This window comes from Pempheris klunzingeri, chromosome 13, assembly GCF_042242105.1.
Source record: "Pempheris klunzingeri isolate RE-2024b chromosome 13, fPemKlu1.hap1, whole genome shotgun sequence".
NCBI classification, from domain to species: Eukaryota; Metazoa; Chordata; class Actinopteri; order Acropomatiformes; family Pempheridae; genus Pempheris; species Pempheris klunzingeri.
In genome coordinates this window covers 20,095,928-20,112,018 of record NC_092024.1, presented here as the reverse complement: position 1 = coordinate 20,112,018, position 16,091 = coordinate 20,095,928, and the positions used below count along the sequence as shown (strand labels likewise).

Below are 16,091 nucleotides of genomic sequence, written 5' to 3'. Positions count from 1 at the left end.
ATGACCGTTTTAAATTTGATATCCAGCCAAGCTCTGAAAATACATGAAGTACAGTAAACACAGAGCCAAATGCTACCTGAAATTACTCGCTTTCTGCATGATTAGAGAGGAAAACAACCCCTGAACCCTGCGATCGCTGCTCTGTTTAGCCCGTTGAGCACATCAGGTGACAAAGATGGCTTCCAGCTGTCTTAACCTCAGACCAAGAGGCAGAATGTACCTGTGCATTTGATCTTCTGTCCTCCCTGCAGGGCTGCCTCCTCGTGGTCTATCGGCTGACTGGACAGGGAGAAGATCCAGATCTCCGCCACCTTCCCCAGCATGTCTTTCTGGTTGCTGCACAGAGGCAGAACCTGGCCTCCCTCTGTCGGGTGCTGCATCACCTGGGAGAGGTGAAAGAAAGGAGGGCAGAGGCACAACATGAGAGACGAGTGTTTCACTTCAGTCAGATTCAGCGATCTGAGCTCTCTTCTCTGGTCTTGTCATTCTTCACAGCCAGTCTCCATATTCCATTTTTGCAGAAATGTGAAGTTCTCTTACTGCAGCAAACTCTGTACACCATAATGCAGTGTTTCCCAGACATTTTAAACATGACAAACCATCGTGACTCCTTCCACAATTGGCTTTATCTATAAATCATGACAAGAGATACACATTTGATGAATCACAACTTTGAGTTAAGTTCAAATTATTGAAAACATAAACACATTAAATACACGTTAAATACATTAAACAGCAGGCAGTTTTATTTCCTCTCATTAGTACTATAATGCACATCTTAAGACTTTACAAGTGAGAAACATAATATTGTGCATTAAGGTTTGACAGAATGACCCTGACCTCCCACTGACCCATAATTCACACCTGGGTGCTACGGTTTTACAACCAGCTGTTTCCTGCTGTTTGAGGCAGAGTGAAATATGCCGTAGTATTTACTGAGTGACAGACGCAGTGTCAGTCGTTCTGGACATAAAAGCCACTCCAGAGTTTCAACCCCAGGTCACATGAGGACAACACCGCCCCAAATCTGGACAAATCTCTCTGTTCTAGTATAGTCCTGTGGGACTGTGTTCGCCTTTAGAAATTTACACTGTATCTTGTGTGGTTTGGTGCGTCAGAGCGTTTGTATCCTTGAGCTGAAAAAAATGAGAAAGATTTCTTTCTTATGGTTAAGCACAACTCTGTGTTTCTGCTTCTTCTTTTTCCTCCCTGGCGCCGAAATGTTTTTTTTGTCTTCTCTCAGCTGCTCAGATGTGACCTTAATAAGCTCCACTGAGCTTTGTCGGCCATATGGGAACTCCTTAGTGTATCAGCATCATCTGCACTGAAAAGTATTCATCTGAAGCAAGTTGCTTATTCATGTATTCAAGGTTTTCTTAAAGCACAAGAAACAACAGCGGGTGATGTAGCTTTAAGCAAAGAGTGTTCTTCACTTCTTTGGGGATAAATTGAACAAAGCAGGACAGTAATGAGAAAAAGTGAAACTATCTTAAGTCTTCATGGTTAAAAGTATTATTTTCAGACTTATCAGAGGGGAATAATTTTAAATAATTTATTTAAGACAGTGTTTTTAGAGCTGTGTGATTTCAAGAGCCAGGAACTTAACTGAACTGTCACCTGGCTTGATGAAGATGAGGAGGACAAAGTCTCATTATGTTTTCATACCGGTCCTGACACTAACAGCCCATTACAGGTGATGCATCTTTTTACTCCTGCCACAGACAAAAAGTGCAACCCACATCAGGTACAACCTTCCTCCCACCTGCTGCAACAGTAATAACACAAACTGTGTGATCATTATCATTATAATTCACATAGACAACACTTAACATGAACGCCAGGGTCACACTGTACCTCGGCCATGTCAATAGATCCCACTGCAAGAGTCTTGTAGCCCAAGATAGTTCGGTTCTTGTATCTCTTCCGCCTTTGCAGCATGATCTGCAGCTTGTTTCCTTCTCTTTTTAAGAAGTGAGGGTACTGAAGGGAGAGGAAATCAGGAAAAAAGGGAGGACAAAGCACAAATTACTCAATTAGAATTGCATGTAAATCCTGATATGTGTTATCCCTCTGTCCCATACAGCATCATTATTGTCCAGCAACTACTACTCACACCAATCATTGAGACAGATACTGCATCCTGCTGCTGGAGATACTCACTAGAGCATCAAACAGGCTGCTGAAAACAGCCCCAGATAAATACTGTTTAAAGTGCCTGGAAATAGAACATTGAAAATATTTCTCTAAGACTTTTAATATGAAGTGATTTAAATTAAGTGAAATCATCTTTAGAGCCACGGCCACTTCAAACAAGTAAGAACAGAGATATACAAAAATGTATGTAGAATAACCCAAACTGTAATTTTGGCAGTAAACTGTGTGCCCCTATAGGACCTCATCACTCAGAGTAAGAAGATGATGAAGAAAATAGGTCTTTAAAAGAAACACAGTGCACAGCTGTTTTAGGAAATGACTTAACCTTCTTTGAAAATGAAATCTGTGACTGTTTTTAAAAGGAGGGAAGCTGGAAAAGTCTGAAAGCAGTGATCAAAGGATGGACACAATGTTGGTTTCAGTCTTTTCATCAGATTTCTTGACAATAACAGAAATATTTCCAGCTTTATCCTTCAATGATCTTGCAACGCTTTGTCATTTGTGCACACGCGATAGAGAAGCCTCTCCAGACAGTATTTCACAGAACAGAAAAAAGGCTTCATATCTCATCAATATCTAATCTACGTTTTAGCAGTTGCCACGGCAACAAGTGTAATAAAGCTCATCCCACACTTATTTACTCCAGCAAAATCTCATTTCCAATAAAAAAAACAGCAAATATAGACCTAAAAGAACATTCATAAAGGGTTTATATGATAACCTACGATGTTCCCTTTTTACCGAACAGCAGCCTGCTGATATATTTTTACCTGCAGTGAGAAGGTGAGAGCCAAATCCGTCTCCACGGACCCACTGGGTGGCAGCACGATCTCATGGGACCTCAGAATCCGTTTGGAGCCCTGTGAAAAACAAATGGGTTGGTGTTTCGTTTAGTGGAAGCTCTTCCCCTGGAAGTATTTTCACTGCTTTTATTCGATCTGCAGTGAAGGTGCAAGGCATGAATTATTTGTCAGGATTCAACACATTTTAGTGTTTGTGCATGTGTCAGAACATTTACTACAAATGTCATGTGCTTCACCGCCATATAAAGCAAACTAAACTGTTTCACAGTGCATGTTTGAATTCCTCTTTCCTGTTTTGATTATTCATCAATTAATTGTTCAGGTTATGAACATATCTTTGAAAAAAGTAGAACCAGATGTGACGTTCATTCCCCAACAAGTCTCTTACAACTTGCCTTAAAGATGGAAAAAAATATACTGAATCATAAAATCTTGATTGAAAACAGCTAAGAGTAAAACATAAACCGCTATGGCTCGTCTTTTGCCATTCAGCAGAGCAAATATTATACGTCTTAATTACACTGCTTTGTTGAATATTTGGTGGTTATTCTGATCGGTCAATTACAGCTTTCTATGGTCTGTTAATTCTGTACAGCAGACTGGAGCGGTTCTGATAACTGAGGCGACGAAACTATTTTTATCCATCCAATATCTTTACCGCTTGTCCTTGGGGGCCGCAGGGGAGCTGGAGCATATCCCAGCAGACACTGGGTAAAAGGGGGGTACACCCTGGACTGGTCGCCAGTCAATCACAGGGCCGACACATAGAGACAGAAAACCATTCATGCTCACACTCACACTTCCAGGCAATTTAGAGTCACCAATTAACTTGCATGTCTCTGCACTGTGGGAGGCACGGGGGGAGAACGTGCTAACTCCACACTGGGGTTCAAACCTGGAACCTTCTTGCTGGGAGGCAGCAGTGCTAACCACCACACCTCTATGCTGCGGTCATTTTAAACCAATAAAATCATTTTTAGTGTCAAATTATTGATATCTAGAACAAAGCTGGGTAAAAAGAGGGATTATGCTTTGTGGCCATTTTTGCACATTATCCCCCACTTGTTTGTGCCTGCAGCAGGTTTGTAGACGTTGGCTCCGTTGTGTCTGTTTGCACAGCATACCTGGATTTTAACCGCTATGACCACAGAGATCAGCTCTTTATCAAGTTCCCTCATCACCACCAGCTTCTTCAGAGTCAGGCTGCACAATCTGAGGAGAGAGAGAGAGAGATGTAGAGGGAATGCTTGGTTTAGTGCTGCTGGTGGGTTATTTTAATATGCACAAACAGATTAGTCATCCACAAAAACACCAGTAAACTGTTTACTAAAAAGCCAAACACAGACGGTAAGTCAGGAAACACAGCATCAGTCGATCAGCAGGTGCGATGACTCTCTGCCCCTGTGAACATTTGCAGTAGGTGTTAATTTGATGCTCTAATGCTGAGCAGCTTAAGCCGTTGGCACACTTCAGCTTATCACAGATTTGTTGATTCAGGCTGATAAGTAATAAGAAATGGTGGTACAGAAATATGTTTAAGGTCATTTAGGAGCAGTGGTTCCACCACACAGTACTGACAAGTTTAGTTTATCAAATTTAAAATGTGCTGCTCAGGTGTAAAATCGGTTCACAAACAGAAATACTGGCACTGTTTTGCCTGTAAAACCATAACTTTACCTTTTTGTTTAGATTTCTGTTTGTCTGTCAATGACACAAAAGACATATAAAGTATTTAACTGCGTAGATTTAAAGGAACTGCTAAGCTAAGATAAGCTAAGCTAATCGCACATTGGCTCTATCTTCATACTTCATACACAGTGAAGTAAAAATATGCTTTATGAGCAGTTCTAAACCTGTGTGCCTCTCTTAATTGTTTGTTCTTATCATATCCCAAATTCACATCAAAAAAATTAAAAATTCCTCTTTTTTTCTCCTAAAACATTTTCAATGACTCATCCCGAACTGAGCGTAAACATAAATGTTTCCAGTCCACATCCATATTCTGTATCACTCAGAAATACGTCACAATATGGAAGAGAAAGGCACAAAAACCCTTGTAGACAGATATGAGAGAATAGATATCAATCTTCTCATCAAACTCTCAGCAAGAGATAAAATGGGCATGAATATTCCTTCAAAGGTGCCCTGAGGAGTTATATTCACATTTACAAAATGCACTGCAAGTATCTCTGAGGTCTAACAAACAGGTTTACATGTTTACTTCCTCATAAGACGATTAAGTTGATTTTTGTTACGAGTTTGAAACCTGCGTTATTAACAAGCCAGCAGTCTTCTTCCTCACTGCTGTTACTGTTGTGTTTCTGGGTATTTCGGCAAATTATCACCACTTGCAGATCGATCAAATAGTGTGGAGCTATTAGCAGGAACGTGTATTGAGTCACGTGAGCAAATAATGACATCAGTTTTATCTTAAAAAAGTCTGTATTAGTCAGACTCATATTGTACAGAAGACCTTCAGGTAACGAGGCAGCCAACGCACTGCTGCCACTACCTCAACTAAAAAAAGTGTTTTCTCAATGAATCCCCCAAAAAACGGGTCCCCGGAGCGATGGAGGAAGGACTGGCAAAAGATAGACTTGTTTAGTTTGCAGCAGGCTGAGCTAAATCCTCTTTTATCTGCAGACGGGCCTTTGCCAGCAGAGCAGAATAGCGACACTGAAGCAGGAAGGTGGCAGAGCAGCCGGGGTGGCATTGTTAGGGCAGTGTGTGTGTGTGTGTGTGAGGGGGGGGTGCTTTAACAAGCCTGTCACGATTTTTTGAGACACATCCTCACAAGACGAACGTGAAAAGGAAAAGAAAAGTTTTTTTTAAAGGGAGCTTTTCTTTTGAGGCGCTCTTTTGTCCCTTTGACTGAATCATTCAGAAGAGCTGCTCTGAACAGGCTGGCTGCTCACAATCTGGAGGCCTATTTTCTCCAACCATTTATCATCCGGCTCTCCTTTTTACTGCAAAATTAAACAGTGTTAACGGTGCTGTTGGCTGCTATGACATCACTCCTAAAATATTCTGGGGCATAATAACTCAGCATTGAATATCATCCAGCAGCAGGAACGGCTATTCAACAACGAAGCGAAGGTTTATTGTCACATAGAGAGAAAGATGTGGGTCAAAACTGCCATGAGTGACAGAGGAGGGAGAAATGTGCTCAGTGCAGAGTGGAAAAAGGCCCAGGGAAGCAGCATTAATACACAAATATCCACTGTAATGTAGTGCAAGGGCTGAGGAGTTGACCTTGGTTGTAATCTAACTCCTCTCCAATTCTCCTATTTTGAGAACTGCAGGCAAAACACTGACGGATAGGTGAGACACCAAACAAAAGAAAACAGCAGCGCGAACAGTCGAGGGCTTTCAGAAGCGCACAGTGTGCTGAGTGACATAACGCTGCAGCAGAGGGGTATCAATCAGCCTCGAGAGAAAAGAAAACACTGGGATGGAGAGAGAAGAAGCGATGACAATGGCAGGTTTGAAGAAGCCCCAGCAGGCTGAATGAAGACCTTTCTCTTCTTCAGCTGAGACGCGGCCCAAGAAATCCCAGGCACAGTGGACACAAGTCAATGAAGGCTTGCATTGTCTTCGGCCTGCTCTCACGCACACAATACGCAGCATTCTTGTAGTCCTGTTTTGTATTCTACCCTGTTCCCATTGGTTCCAATCCCACAGCACCATCTATTTCAGTTATGCTAGGTGGCTGGATGTTGGTTTGTGTGGGCAGAAACAGACAAATGATATCTGACATTCAGTTTTTTTATCCTGCACAATGGGTTTATCGTGCTCTAGGAGCTAATCTGCCCAAAGGGATGGCGCTAAAATGTTATTTCTAATGAAGCACCACTTCATTTGTAAGAGGATCTGCGCTGACCCGTCGCTCTTTGGCCAAAATAAAACTATGACACGCGGAGATGAGTGAAACTTAAAGTGGGAGCATTTTATGATTTTAGTGGACATATATGTTTGTATTTTCCCACCAAAAGTTGTTTCAGAGGAAATCTTTTACTTTCCAGGACTTCATACCGACTTCTACTGAAATGAAGAAGAAGTAGCATAAAATACTAAGTGAAGTACTTCAAATGTACACGTATGCACAGTACTTGAGTAAATGTACTTAGTTACACTCCACCACTGTCCACACAGATCATTCATTGGCTGCACTGAGCAGGGACAACATACACAGTAGGACTGTACACAGTCTGTGTGACTGCTTGTCATCGCTGGAGTCACTTCACTGACAACTTACAGACATAGTTACACTCGGTAGGAGTTTGGATTACATATACGGAAGGAGAGGAGAATGCAATTACACCTTTTCAACATCTCAAAAGCATCTGGATAAAAATCTGGTAGTCATGCTTTTGGTTACATTTACACTTTTTGATCATCTGATAACCCACGAAGCGTGAAGTGTTTCAGTCTAAATGGGTTTAAAAAGACGACGAGTTGAAGCAGATAAAACTGATTCAATTTTCTGATTAGAAAAGTTTTTCTATGCGACATCACATTTCAGCACAATTTTATCTCATCTAAAGTGGGAGAAGTAGCAACTTCAATAAAAGTGTCTAAATCTGCAACATCCACCCCAAGAGAAGTCAGTTCTTGTTTTCCATGATGCTCCTTCTTTAAAGAATATAACAGCAACACAGTGACACTTTCTGTTGATGACCATGGACGTACTCTCTGTTCCTTCTTTGAGATACAAAGAATGACATACCAGGACAATACAGCCAAGAGCTGAGGCCTCACTTAACAGCTGCTGCCTTATTCACTCTGAACCGAAGTTGAGGACACACTTACTGCCACCAGCTAATGCATTTGTCCGCTGTCTTTTCATTCATGGACACAGACAAGCACACAGCGCTGCAGCCCAGAAACCTGTTCCCTGTTCTGTCCCGCCGCTGCAGCCCCAGAGGAGCTCTGCTCTGCTGAAACACACGGCCTGCCGCCTGTAGCGCGGCCCTGCCAAATCCCCATCCAGTGGCCAGCTCAGCACAGATGCTCTGGCAAAGGCCGAGGGGGGGGAGGACCAGCAGGCCCTGTACGGTGCTGTGATAGCACAATCAAAATCGCTTCATCTGCCAAGAACAACAAACCGACAGGAATTTGTTTTGGTGTCACTGTGGCGGAGCTGCATCCACATGGAGCAGAAGGTAAACACAGAGTAAACGGACCAGAGCACCTGGTGACTGATGCCAAATCATATAAGAACCACCCACAACCAAAATATGTTAATGCTTATAGATTCTGCAGCATTAATCGTTAATCTACCATTTTCTGATCACCAAATAAGAATAAGAGTCTACAGCCTGGACAGAGGCTCAGTGAAGATGTGTATTGTAAAACAAAAACAGTAGGATGGATAAAAGTTGAGGTTACATTATGTAATGAAACGGGAGTCACTCCTTCTTTATTAAGCCTACTGCTGCCATCGCTACATCACCAGTTCATTTACCGCACAAATTTGAGGTACTTATTTTGATTTTATGCATAATTATGCCTCCATCTCATCCCACAGAGGGAAGTACTGTACTTTCTACGCCGCTAAATTTATCTTCTGCTTGGACAAATGACACAAATAGCACTTTCATTACATCTACTGCTATTCCTTGTACCACTACTATCCACTCCTGCTACTTTTACTACTAAAATGTCTTACTGGTAATACTACTGCTGCTGCCCTTTTATAATTACTACTATAACAACTACTACTAACACCTTTACTAATACTGTTACTTAAGTAAAGTCACTTTTATCTATAAAGCCCAAAATCACAAGTCTATCTCAACGGACAGCGTGTTTTTGATCTTAGCAGTCACTGTGAAGTAGAAGGGAAAACAGAGGTGGTTTGTACGGTGTTGTTTGTCATGCAAACATGCTCACGTTGACAACCTTAACATGCTTGTGTAACATTTACCATGTTCTTTGTTAGTGTATAAGCATACCAGCATTTGCTGACATGCAAATTAGCACTAAACACAAAGGTCAGAGGAGGAGGATCGACACGTCATTCGCTTTGCAGGTATTTGGTGATAAATTGAGGGATTGCATAAAATGATATTCTGACCTGATGATGTCACAGAATATAATGGCAACCAATCTTATAGTTGTTGCGACTTTGCTTAAAAAACCACAAATGTGAACCTCTTGATGCTACAGGAGAAGTCAAATCATCATTAAAGTCAGTAGGATTCATCATTTGAGGGCCATGAATACCGATAGAAGGTGAACAGCTGCTTTTGAAATGTAAAATGTCTGCTGACTGAATCTTTGAGTCTTCACGTTTTGATAGAGAGGAAAAGACGGAAACTTGGGTGTCACAGAGGAACAGGCATTAAGAGAGGTGACACCCTACACCCTGACCCAAACCATGAGCAGCGCTAGTCATTGATTTGCTTGTCCCTTGAGATGCTGATGCCGGAGGAAACAGATACCAACAGTGTATTTCAAGACCAACAAGACCTCAAAGCTATTGGACTTAATGGCAAGAAAGCTGCACTTTTTCTGGGTGCAAGAAAAATGTGTTTTATTCTGTATTCATTGGCACAAAAAGCTGCCCAACTGATAACTGATATGCTGACACTGATACCTGTAAATATGAAGTATTGTTGAAAAACAAGACTAAAAGTAAATCTAAAAATCAAGCCCACACACAACAACAAGAGGGTTTATCAAATAATTATGTACATAAACCCAACCGTAACATGCAGAGCAAGAGAGAGTCAGTGAAGGGAGATGAGTGGAGGTCCGGTAACATAAACTTCCCAGGTCCAGTTTCAGCTTTGCTCCTTCTGTTAATACTGAGAGTCGGGCAACTGTGCAGCGAGCTGCATCGATAATGAGATTCCCATACTTCACACTGCCACTTCCTCCTCCTCTGCCCCGACCTCACCCACATACTGAGGCACTTAAAATAGATGCTTGAACACAACGTAAGAATTGAATTAACGGTGTATCAGGTATCATGAGAGGAGCCATCTCAGGGCTTCCATTTGCAGTGGTGGAAGAAGTATTTAGATCCTTTATTAAAGTAAATGTACTAATACCACACAGTGAAAATACTCTACGAAGAAAGCCCTGCTCTCATGTCTTTATTCACGTACAAGTGTGGAAGTATTATCAGCAAAATGTCAGTATTAAAAAATGTTCCTGGTCAGTGTTCCTGTTAAATCTGATGTCTATGAATCAATATTACTGCTGCATTAAAGTGATGTGCCATTTTACTGCTGCTGATGTTTAAGGTTGAGATAAGTCCGACTACTTTATGTGTTGTTCCTGTAGGTTAATGCACAACAGTGCTTCATGGTCCATAAGATTATTATATGCTTTCAAGAGGGTTTAAATAGTTTATTTACCTTAAGAAGTAAGAGAAGAACAAATGATATTGTACAAGGCTTCCAACAACAGCAGCAACACTGTATGTTCAGATTGAAGCTTAGACATTAGGGCAAAGGATAAACTAAGTGATTTACCATTTTATATCTCTGCATTTCTTTTGATAACATGTCACAGCCGAGCTCAGACAGAGTTCAAAGTTGCCTCTCCAATGTGCTGTAATAGTACGAGGGGACAGTCCGTGCTGTTTTATTTCATTGAAAACTTATGGTGAGACTACAGGTTAGTGGTAAACCAGAGAGCATTCAATCTCGTCATAGGAGACAGGACACGTCATGCTTTTTAAGACTTTCGGCCTCTAAAAGAAAATCCAATTTCTGAATCTGCTGAACTGAAATTGGATTCAGGCCAACCTTGCAATGTTCGATAACATGTCAGGGCTGAACAAAAAGAAGAAAATCATTTCGGGTCACTACAAAGCACAACAGTCCTGACTCTCCTGGCCTCCAGCACTCCCACTTCTTGTATAAACGTCAGCGCGGCTGAGCTGGCGCAGCAGACTGCATCAAATTATACTCCACCACCTTTTTCAGAAGTGTTATTCTGTCCTGAATCTTAAAGCTGATCTAGATTTGTTCACTACAGTGAAAAAACAGTGTTTGTCATGCGAGTCAGAACTTCTCTATATTTGTCAGGTCCATTGTTTGCACTGTCTGGCATCAGCTGTTCTGCTTTTGGCAGATTTGAGGATCCCAGCTCTGTTTCAAAGCACCTTTGATGGTCTTGTGATGAAAGTTACAGTAGGCCCGTGTTTTGCTTTTACGAATACTCCTCAATTTATTCAGTGGTCTGGTGACTGTGGAGAAAAAGCCACACATGTCAGCACTCACTGTTTTTTCCTACATGACACACAGCGCTGGCACGGCCGTCATCCGTGTTTGGGTTTGTTTTCCTGCTGAAAAATGAATACTTTTCCCCACAGCTGTGAGCCAGAAGGAATGACTTGCTTCTGCAGAACATAATTGTTCCTCTATAAGGTCAATGTGCTGCCGAGTCTGTGTAAAACACCGTCTAAGAAACAAATATCCCAACACCTGAATCGTTCCACAGCGAGTTTGAGTTTTTATGCAGTGTTTCATCAACCTTTTGTTCAGACTTCTTCCAGGGTTAGTCAAAGTTGTCCATGTTAACTTTAGCATGCTACAGTTCTTCACAAGTTTCTCCAGTTTCCAGTTCTTATGCTAAGCTAGGCTGCTGCCTCGTGGCCCCAACTCCATACTTGATGCACGAACATGAGATTAATATCAAATTACTTCTCTAATTTCTCAAGCATGTTTTATAATATGTAAGCAAACATCTCTCAATTTTTCACCCATGCAACAATTTCCATTTTCTGGTGTTTAGTAACGCCACATTGAGCCACAAGCACGACTTCACAACCTGTTCATGGATTCACACCCGTGACCTTTGGATCACTTTGATGTTACCACATTGACTGCTCCAAGCAGGCTGAGACGAGCTCAGACCGAGAGGAGCACAAGGATCTGATTACTTCTAATATTTGAAACACAAGACTAGCAGTAAATCGACAGATGCTGCACATAAAGCAGCCACACACACACACACACACACACACACACACACACACACACATACAGTAACAGCACATACAGAAACAGCTGATGGGAAAGAGCTTGATGTGCTCTGGGATTGTTAATATGAAGCAAACAAATTAATGGGTCCGAACTGCCCGCTAACAGTCCGGACAGCCTCTGATGATGACGTTTAATTCAGACATATTGCTGCTCAAACACACATGGATTTCCAGGGTTGCCATGGAAATATTTTTTTCTCCTCCTCTGATGTAGGTTAACAGGCAACCATCAGATATGAATATAGTGGAGTACAGTCAGACTGTGTGTGTGTGTGTGTGAGTGGCTGAATCTGAGTGCTCGTCTTTTCTTTTTACAGGCTGGAATGCATTAAGAGTCAATTTGATGTGCGTCATATTGATGCACTTCTTCTGTTCTGACATTTCCATGAGGGCACCACAGTCAGGAGAGCTGAAGCATCGAGGGACAAGCTCGACAGAGCAATGCGTTTCACTTCCATATTCATCTGTTTTATGTGGCCATTTATCAGTTTTTCACCATCTTTTGGAGTCTAACCCAGCAACAAAAGCTATTAGGGGATAAACCTATTTGGAAACTGAAATTGTATTATGTGTTGTACAAAAAGGTGCTTTCCTATACAACTCAGTGACAAAAACATGAAATCCCAGTCCAGCGTTGCTTCGAACTAACTGTGGCTCTCATGACAGATGCCACAAATTGTGACAGTGACTCAACACCACTGGACCTGCTGACCTGTTAAAGCTGAGCATGCAAACATTGGTGTTTTGCACCACTGCCCAAGGATGCTGCATACCCCAAACTCAACTGTGCTAGCCAGCCAATTAACAGCATGTTCCCTCCAAAGTTCCATGAGCCCCGGCTGGATTACTCTCGCACTCTGGCTGGGAACTGAAGGTACCCCTTCCCTCAAGGTTGCCATAAATGGAGGCTTCATGTGGGATCTGAGTTTCAGTCTGCTGTTGTTAATGGACACAGTTTGTAACAACTGAATACCCTCCACCCTGTACCCCACCCCCCACCCCCCCACCCCCAGCTTGTACATTTGTTACCACATACAACAAAAAACACATACAATACGTCACCTCATTTTATTTACACCACACACTGAATCTGCTGTTGTAGTGGTGCACTTAAAGCTGGGATTCCTTTCACCAGGCATGTTTGTCCAAAAATCAAGTCCTGCGTTAATGTTTCTGTTAATGTTAATGTTTCTGTGGAAAACTCTTAGGTGGTTATTAACCATGGACAGGAAAGGCTCTTTGCTGTTATTACCCCCTGCGGTCTTAACTGTTGTAAATCATAACTAAAATGTGACACCACCTGACATGCTGTGGACAGAAGTGAGTATTAACTAGTTATGGCCGCTGCTATCCAACGTGCCATATTCATTTACATGGTGACTTGGAGTTAATAAAGCTGAGCTTAAATGAGAGTAATCTACTGTAGGCAGGTACTGTTGGTTAGCTAACTAGCATATTGATTTTCCAACATTTGCATGTTTAACTGCAGACAGTGTCTGTAAAAGCCTCGAAAGATGTTTCTGTGCAAAATCTGTTGTGTGCAGTTGTTTGTTCTCTAATGTGGTATCTGAATATAATGCAGTAATCAACATCATCTCCCTGACCCTGTTTGGGCAGGCCTCTCGTGCAGCTCATGCTGTTTTCCTACTGTGTGAATGCTGTGTGTCTGAGAGCTCAAGTGACCTAAATTCTCAAGTCTCTTGAGGTTCTGGAAAACCCAACATCCCTCTGTCTCTGTCCATCTCTCTCTCGCTCTGTCAGTCTGATTCAAGCCATCTCTCACTTTGTGACTCACTGAGAAAAAACGTGAAAACAATCCTTTAGAGACTCTAAAACAAGCTGCAGTAACTTGTATTTTGAGGAATACCCAATTTTTCGATAGACTAAGAGGAAACTTGGAGCTGCTGCTGAGTGTTTTCTCTGTCAGACCACAGATCCCTCACCTGTCAGTGAATGAAAAATGAGGTGTGGCACTGGCACAGAAATACTGGGGTTAAATATACTGTAAAACTTTAAGGAAGCAGCAAAAGTAATGCTAATGGTCAAAAACAGCAAAGATTTGTCTTCAATTCAATGAATTACTGTTTTTAAACTTAAAGTAGCAGAAGCCAGAAATCACCTCCATGTTTATTACACGACTTCACTGAAATACGATTGTGATTGGTCAATTATGGTACGGATGCAGTTCTGATAGCCTAAGCAATAATCTCATTTTTAAATTAATAAAAAGTCAGTATTTTTGTGTCGAACTGTTGATTTCTTTAGTGTGAAGCTGTGAAATAAGCGAATGTATAGCAACATTTTCACTATATATACATATATATATATATATATATATATATATATATATATCATATCATATCATCTTTTTCACCACCAACTTACAATTGAACTAAAATTCATTCTTTCTCAAACAAATATGCTTCTAAGAAATGTTACATGTCTGTAGGCGTGTGTGCAACAACATCCTGTAATGTTCAGAACAACCAGACTTACATCAGCGACCCCCCGCAGACTGTAATTCTCATTAAAGAACAAAAACAAATTCGTTCGATGAATGAAAAATGAAGAACCTTCCCACTAGTGGGGAATGCAAAGCTTGAGAAAAGGTCATGTTGTTAATCAAAATACGCCACCCTCTGTTAAGTGGCCACTTTAGGACAATTCAGACTTGCAATTGTTCATACATCAAACAACAATAGTGTGTAATACTGATTATACTGGCAGTATAGAAGTAGGTCGGATCTACACATGGGTGTCAATTTAAGGGAAAACTCACTGTAAATGGGCGCAGAGAGAGCTCACAGGCCCATTTTGAGGGTGAAAATGATGCCATAAGCTGTGTCACAGCATAGCTGAAGACCTGCGGGCCATTTTAGGCTGAAGAGAGAGTCTCTCCAGCACAGTGAACAGTGCACTAGATGAGGGAACGTTCCCTCGTGTAGATTTAACCAAGGAGGCTCATGGTGGTCCAGCATATTTCTAAGACAATTAGTCTTGGTTTGTACTTCAGTTTGTCACCCGTCTGTATTTTGGAGCTTTCAGAGTTTCACCGCTGACTCAGAAGTGACTAAACCGAAGAATTTTATGGCCGTGACAGGAAACCTGCTGCTGCCTGAGAACAGTCTGTTCATCCCTCTGACACATGGCATCAAAAACTAAAACCTTCAGTGCACTTAATTTAGCTTTTAATCAGCAGTTTAAGCAGTTAAGCACTGTTAAAGTAACAGGTTCAATCCCTGCAGCAGCTTACATGTCCATCAGCTGCCAGGTACTTTGATGCTTCTGTGCTCACTGAGCGTTTTGGGCTGGTATGAAAATAACGTGAATAAAATTTGCGAAGAGGAACATGTAAGACAAGTCACTCCACAAGGTCAAGTGATATGAATTCAAACTTTCCTCTTCAAATCAATGAAGTGATGTCTGTGATCGTCTCTGATGCTGTGTCCATGTGTTATGTTTGTTTTTCTCTCAGTCTACTGTACTCAGGTCTCTCTTGCAAAAGAGATCTTGGTCTCATAGAGATTACCTGATTAAATAAAGGATCTATGTATAAATGAGGGAATATCTTGTGGAGGAATGGACTTCATCTTTATTCAGTAGAATTCCACAGACTTGACAAAGAGCGCTGAAGCTGTTCTGGAGGCTCATGGTAGTTTGACTCTATACTAACACGCTTAATGTTGGTTTTTCCCTTCATTTGTCACCAGTGTGTGTATAACTGACATTAACTTTCAAAGAAAGGAAAATCAATCCTCTTTTACTTTCCTCACACATCTGCTGGTAAATTATGGTCTTATCACAAACACTGATTTTTTTGACTGATCTTTTTTTGTCTTTGGTGAAGAGTGATTGCGATTTCTGCGTGTTTATCTTTCCATCGAGGTGCGCCGCCTGCTCACACATCTGCCTCTCCTCTCTGATGAGGCGACACGGTCTCTTCATCACATCATTTCCAACTGAGAGTGAGATTTGGTGAGGAAACATCTTGCACCTGTCGCACAGTACGGACACATTGGTGGGACTCTGTCGCTAAGGCAACAGCGATTACACATGCTGCAGTTTACTGTACACACACACAGTATGCACGTAAATACTGAAAGGGGATATTTTGCATGCTTTGACATCAAAGAGGG

The 16,091-nt window shown here is 41.6% G+C and overlaps 1 protein-coding gene across 3 annotated transcripts in view; it reads right to left on the bottom strand.

Annotated features, from left to right (window-relative positions):
• pacs2 (phosphofurin acidic cluster sorting protein 2) overlaps positions 1–16,091 on the bottom strand; it is a 56,600-nt gene that overhangs the window by 15,489 nt on the left and 25,020 nt on the right. For all 3 annotated transcript variants that reach the window (XM_070841733.1, XM_070841735.1, XM_070841734.1), the window contains exons 2-5: positions 4,082–4,169; positions 2,925–3,014; positions 1,855–1,980; positions 221–383 (exon numbers count right to left, since the gene is read on the bottom strand). In XM_070841733.1, the coding sequence (XP_070697834.1) occupies positions 221–383; positions 1,855–1,980; positions 2,925–3,014; positions 4,082–4,169 (467 nt within the window). The remainder of the gene's footprint in view (positions 1–220; positions 384–1,854; positions 1,981–2,924; positions 3,015–4,081; positions 4,170–16,091) is intronic.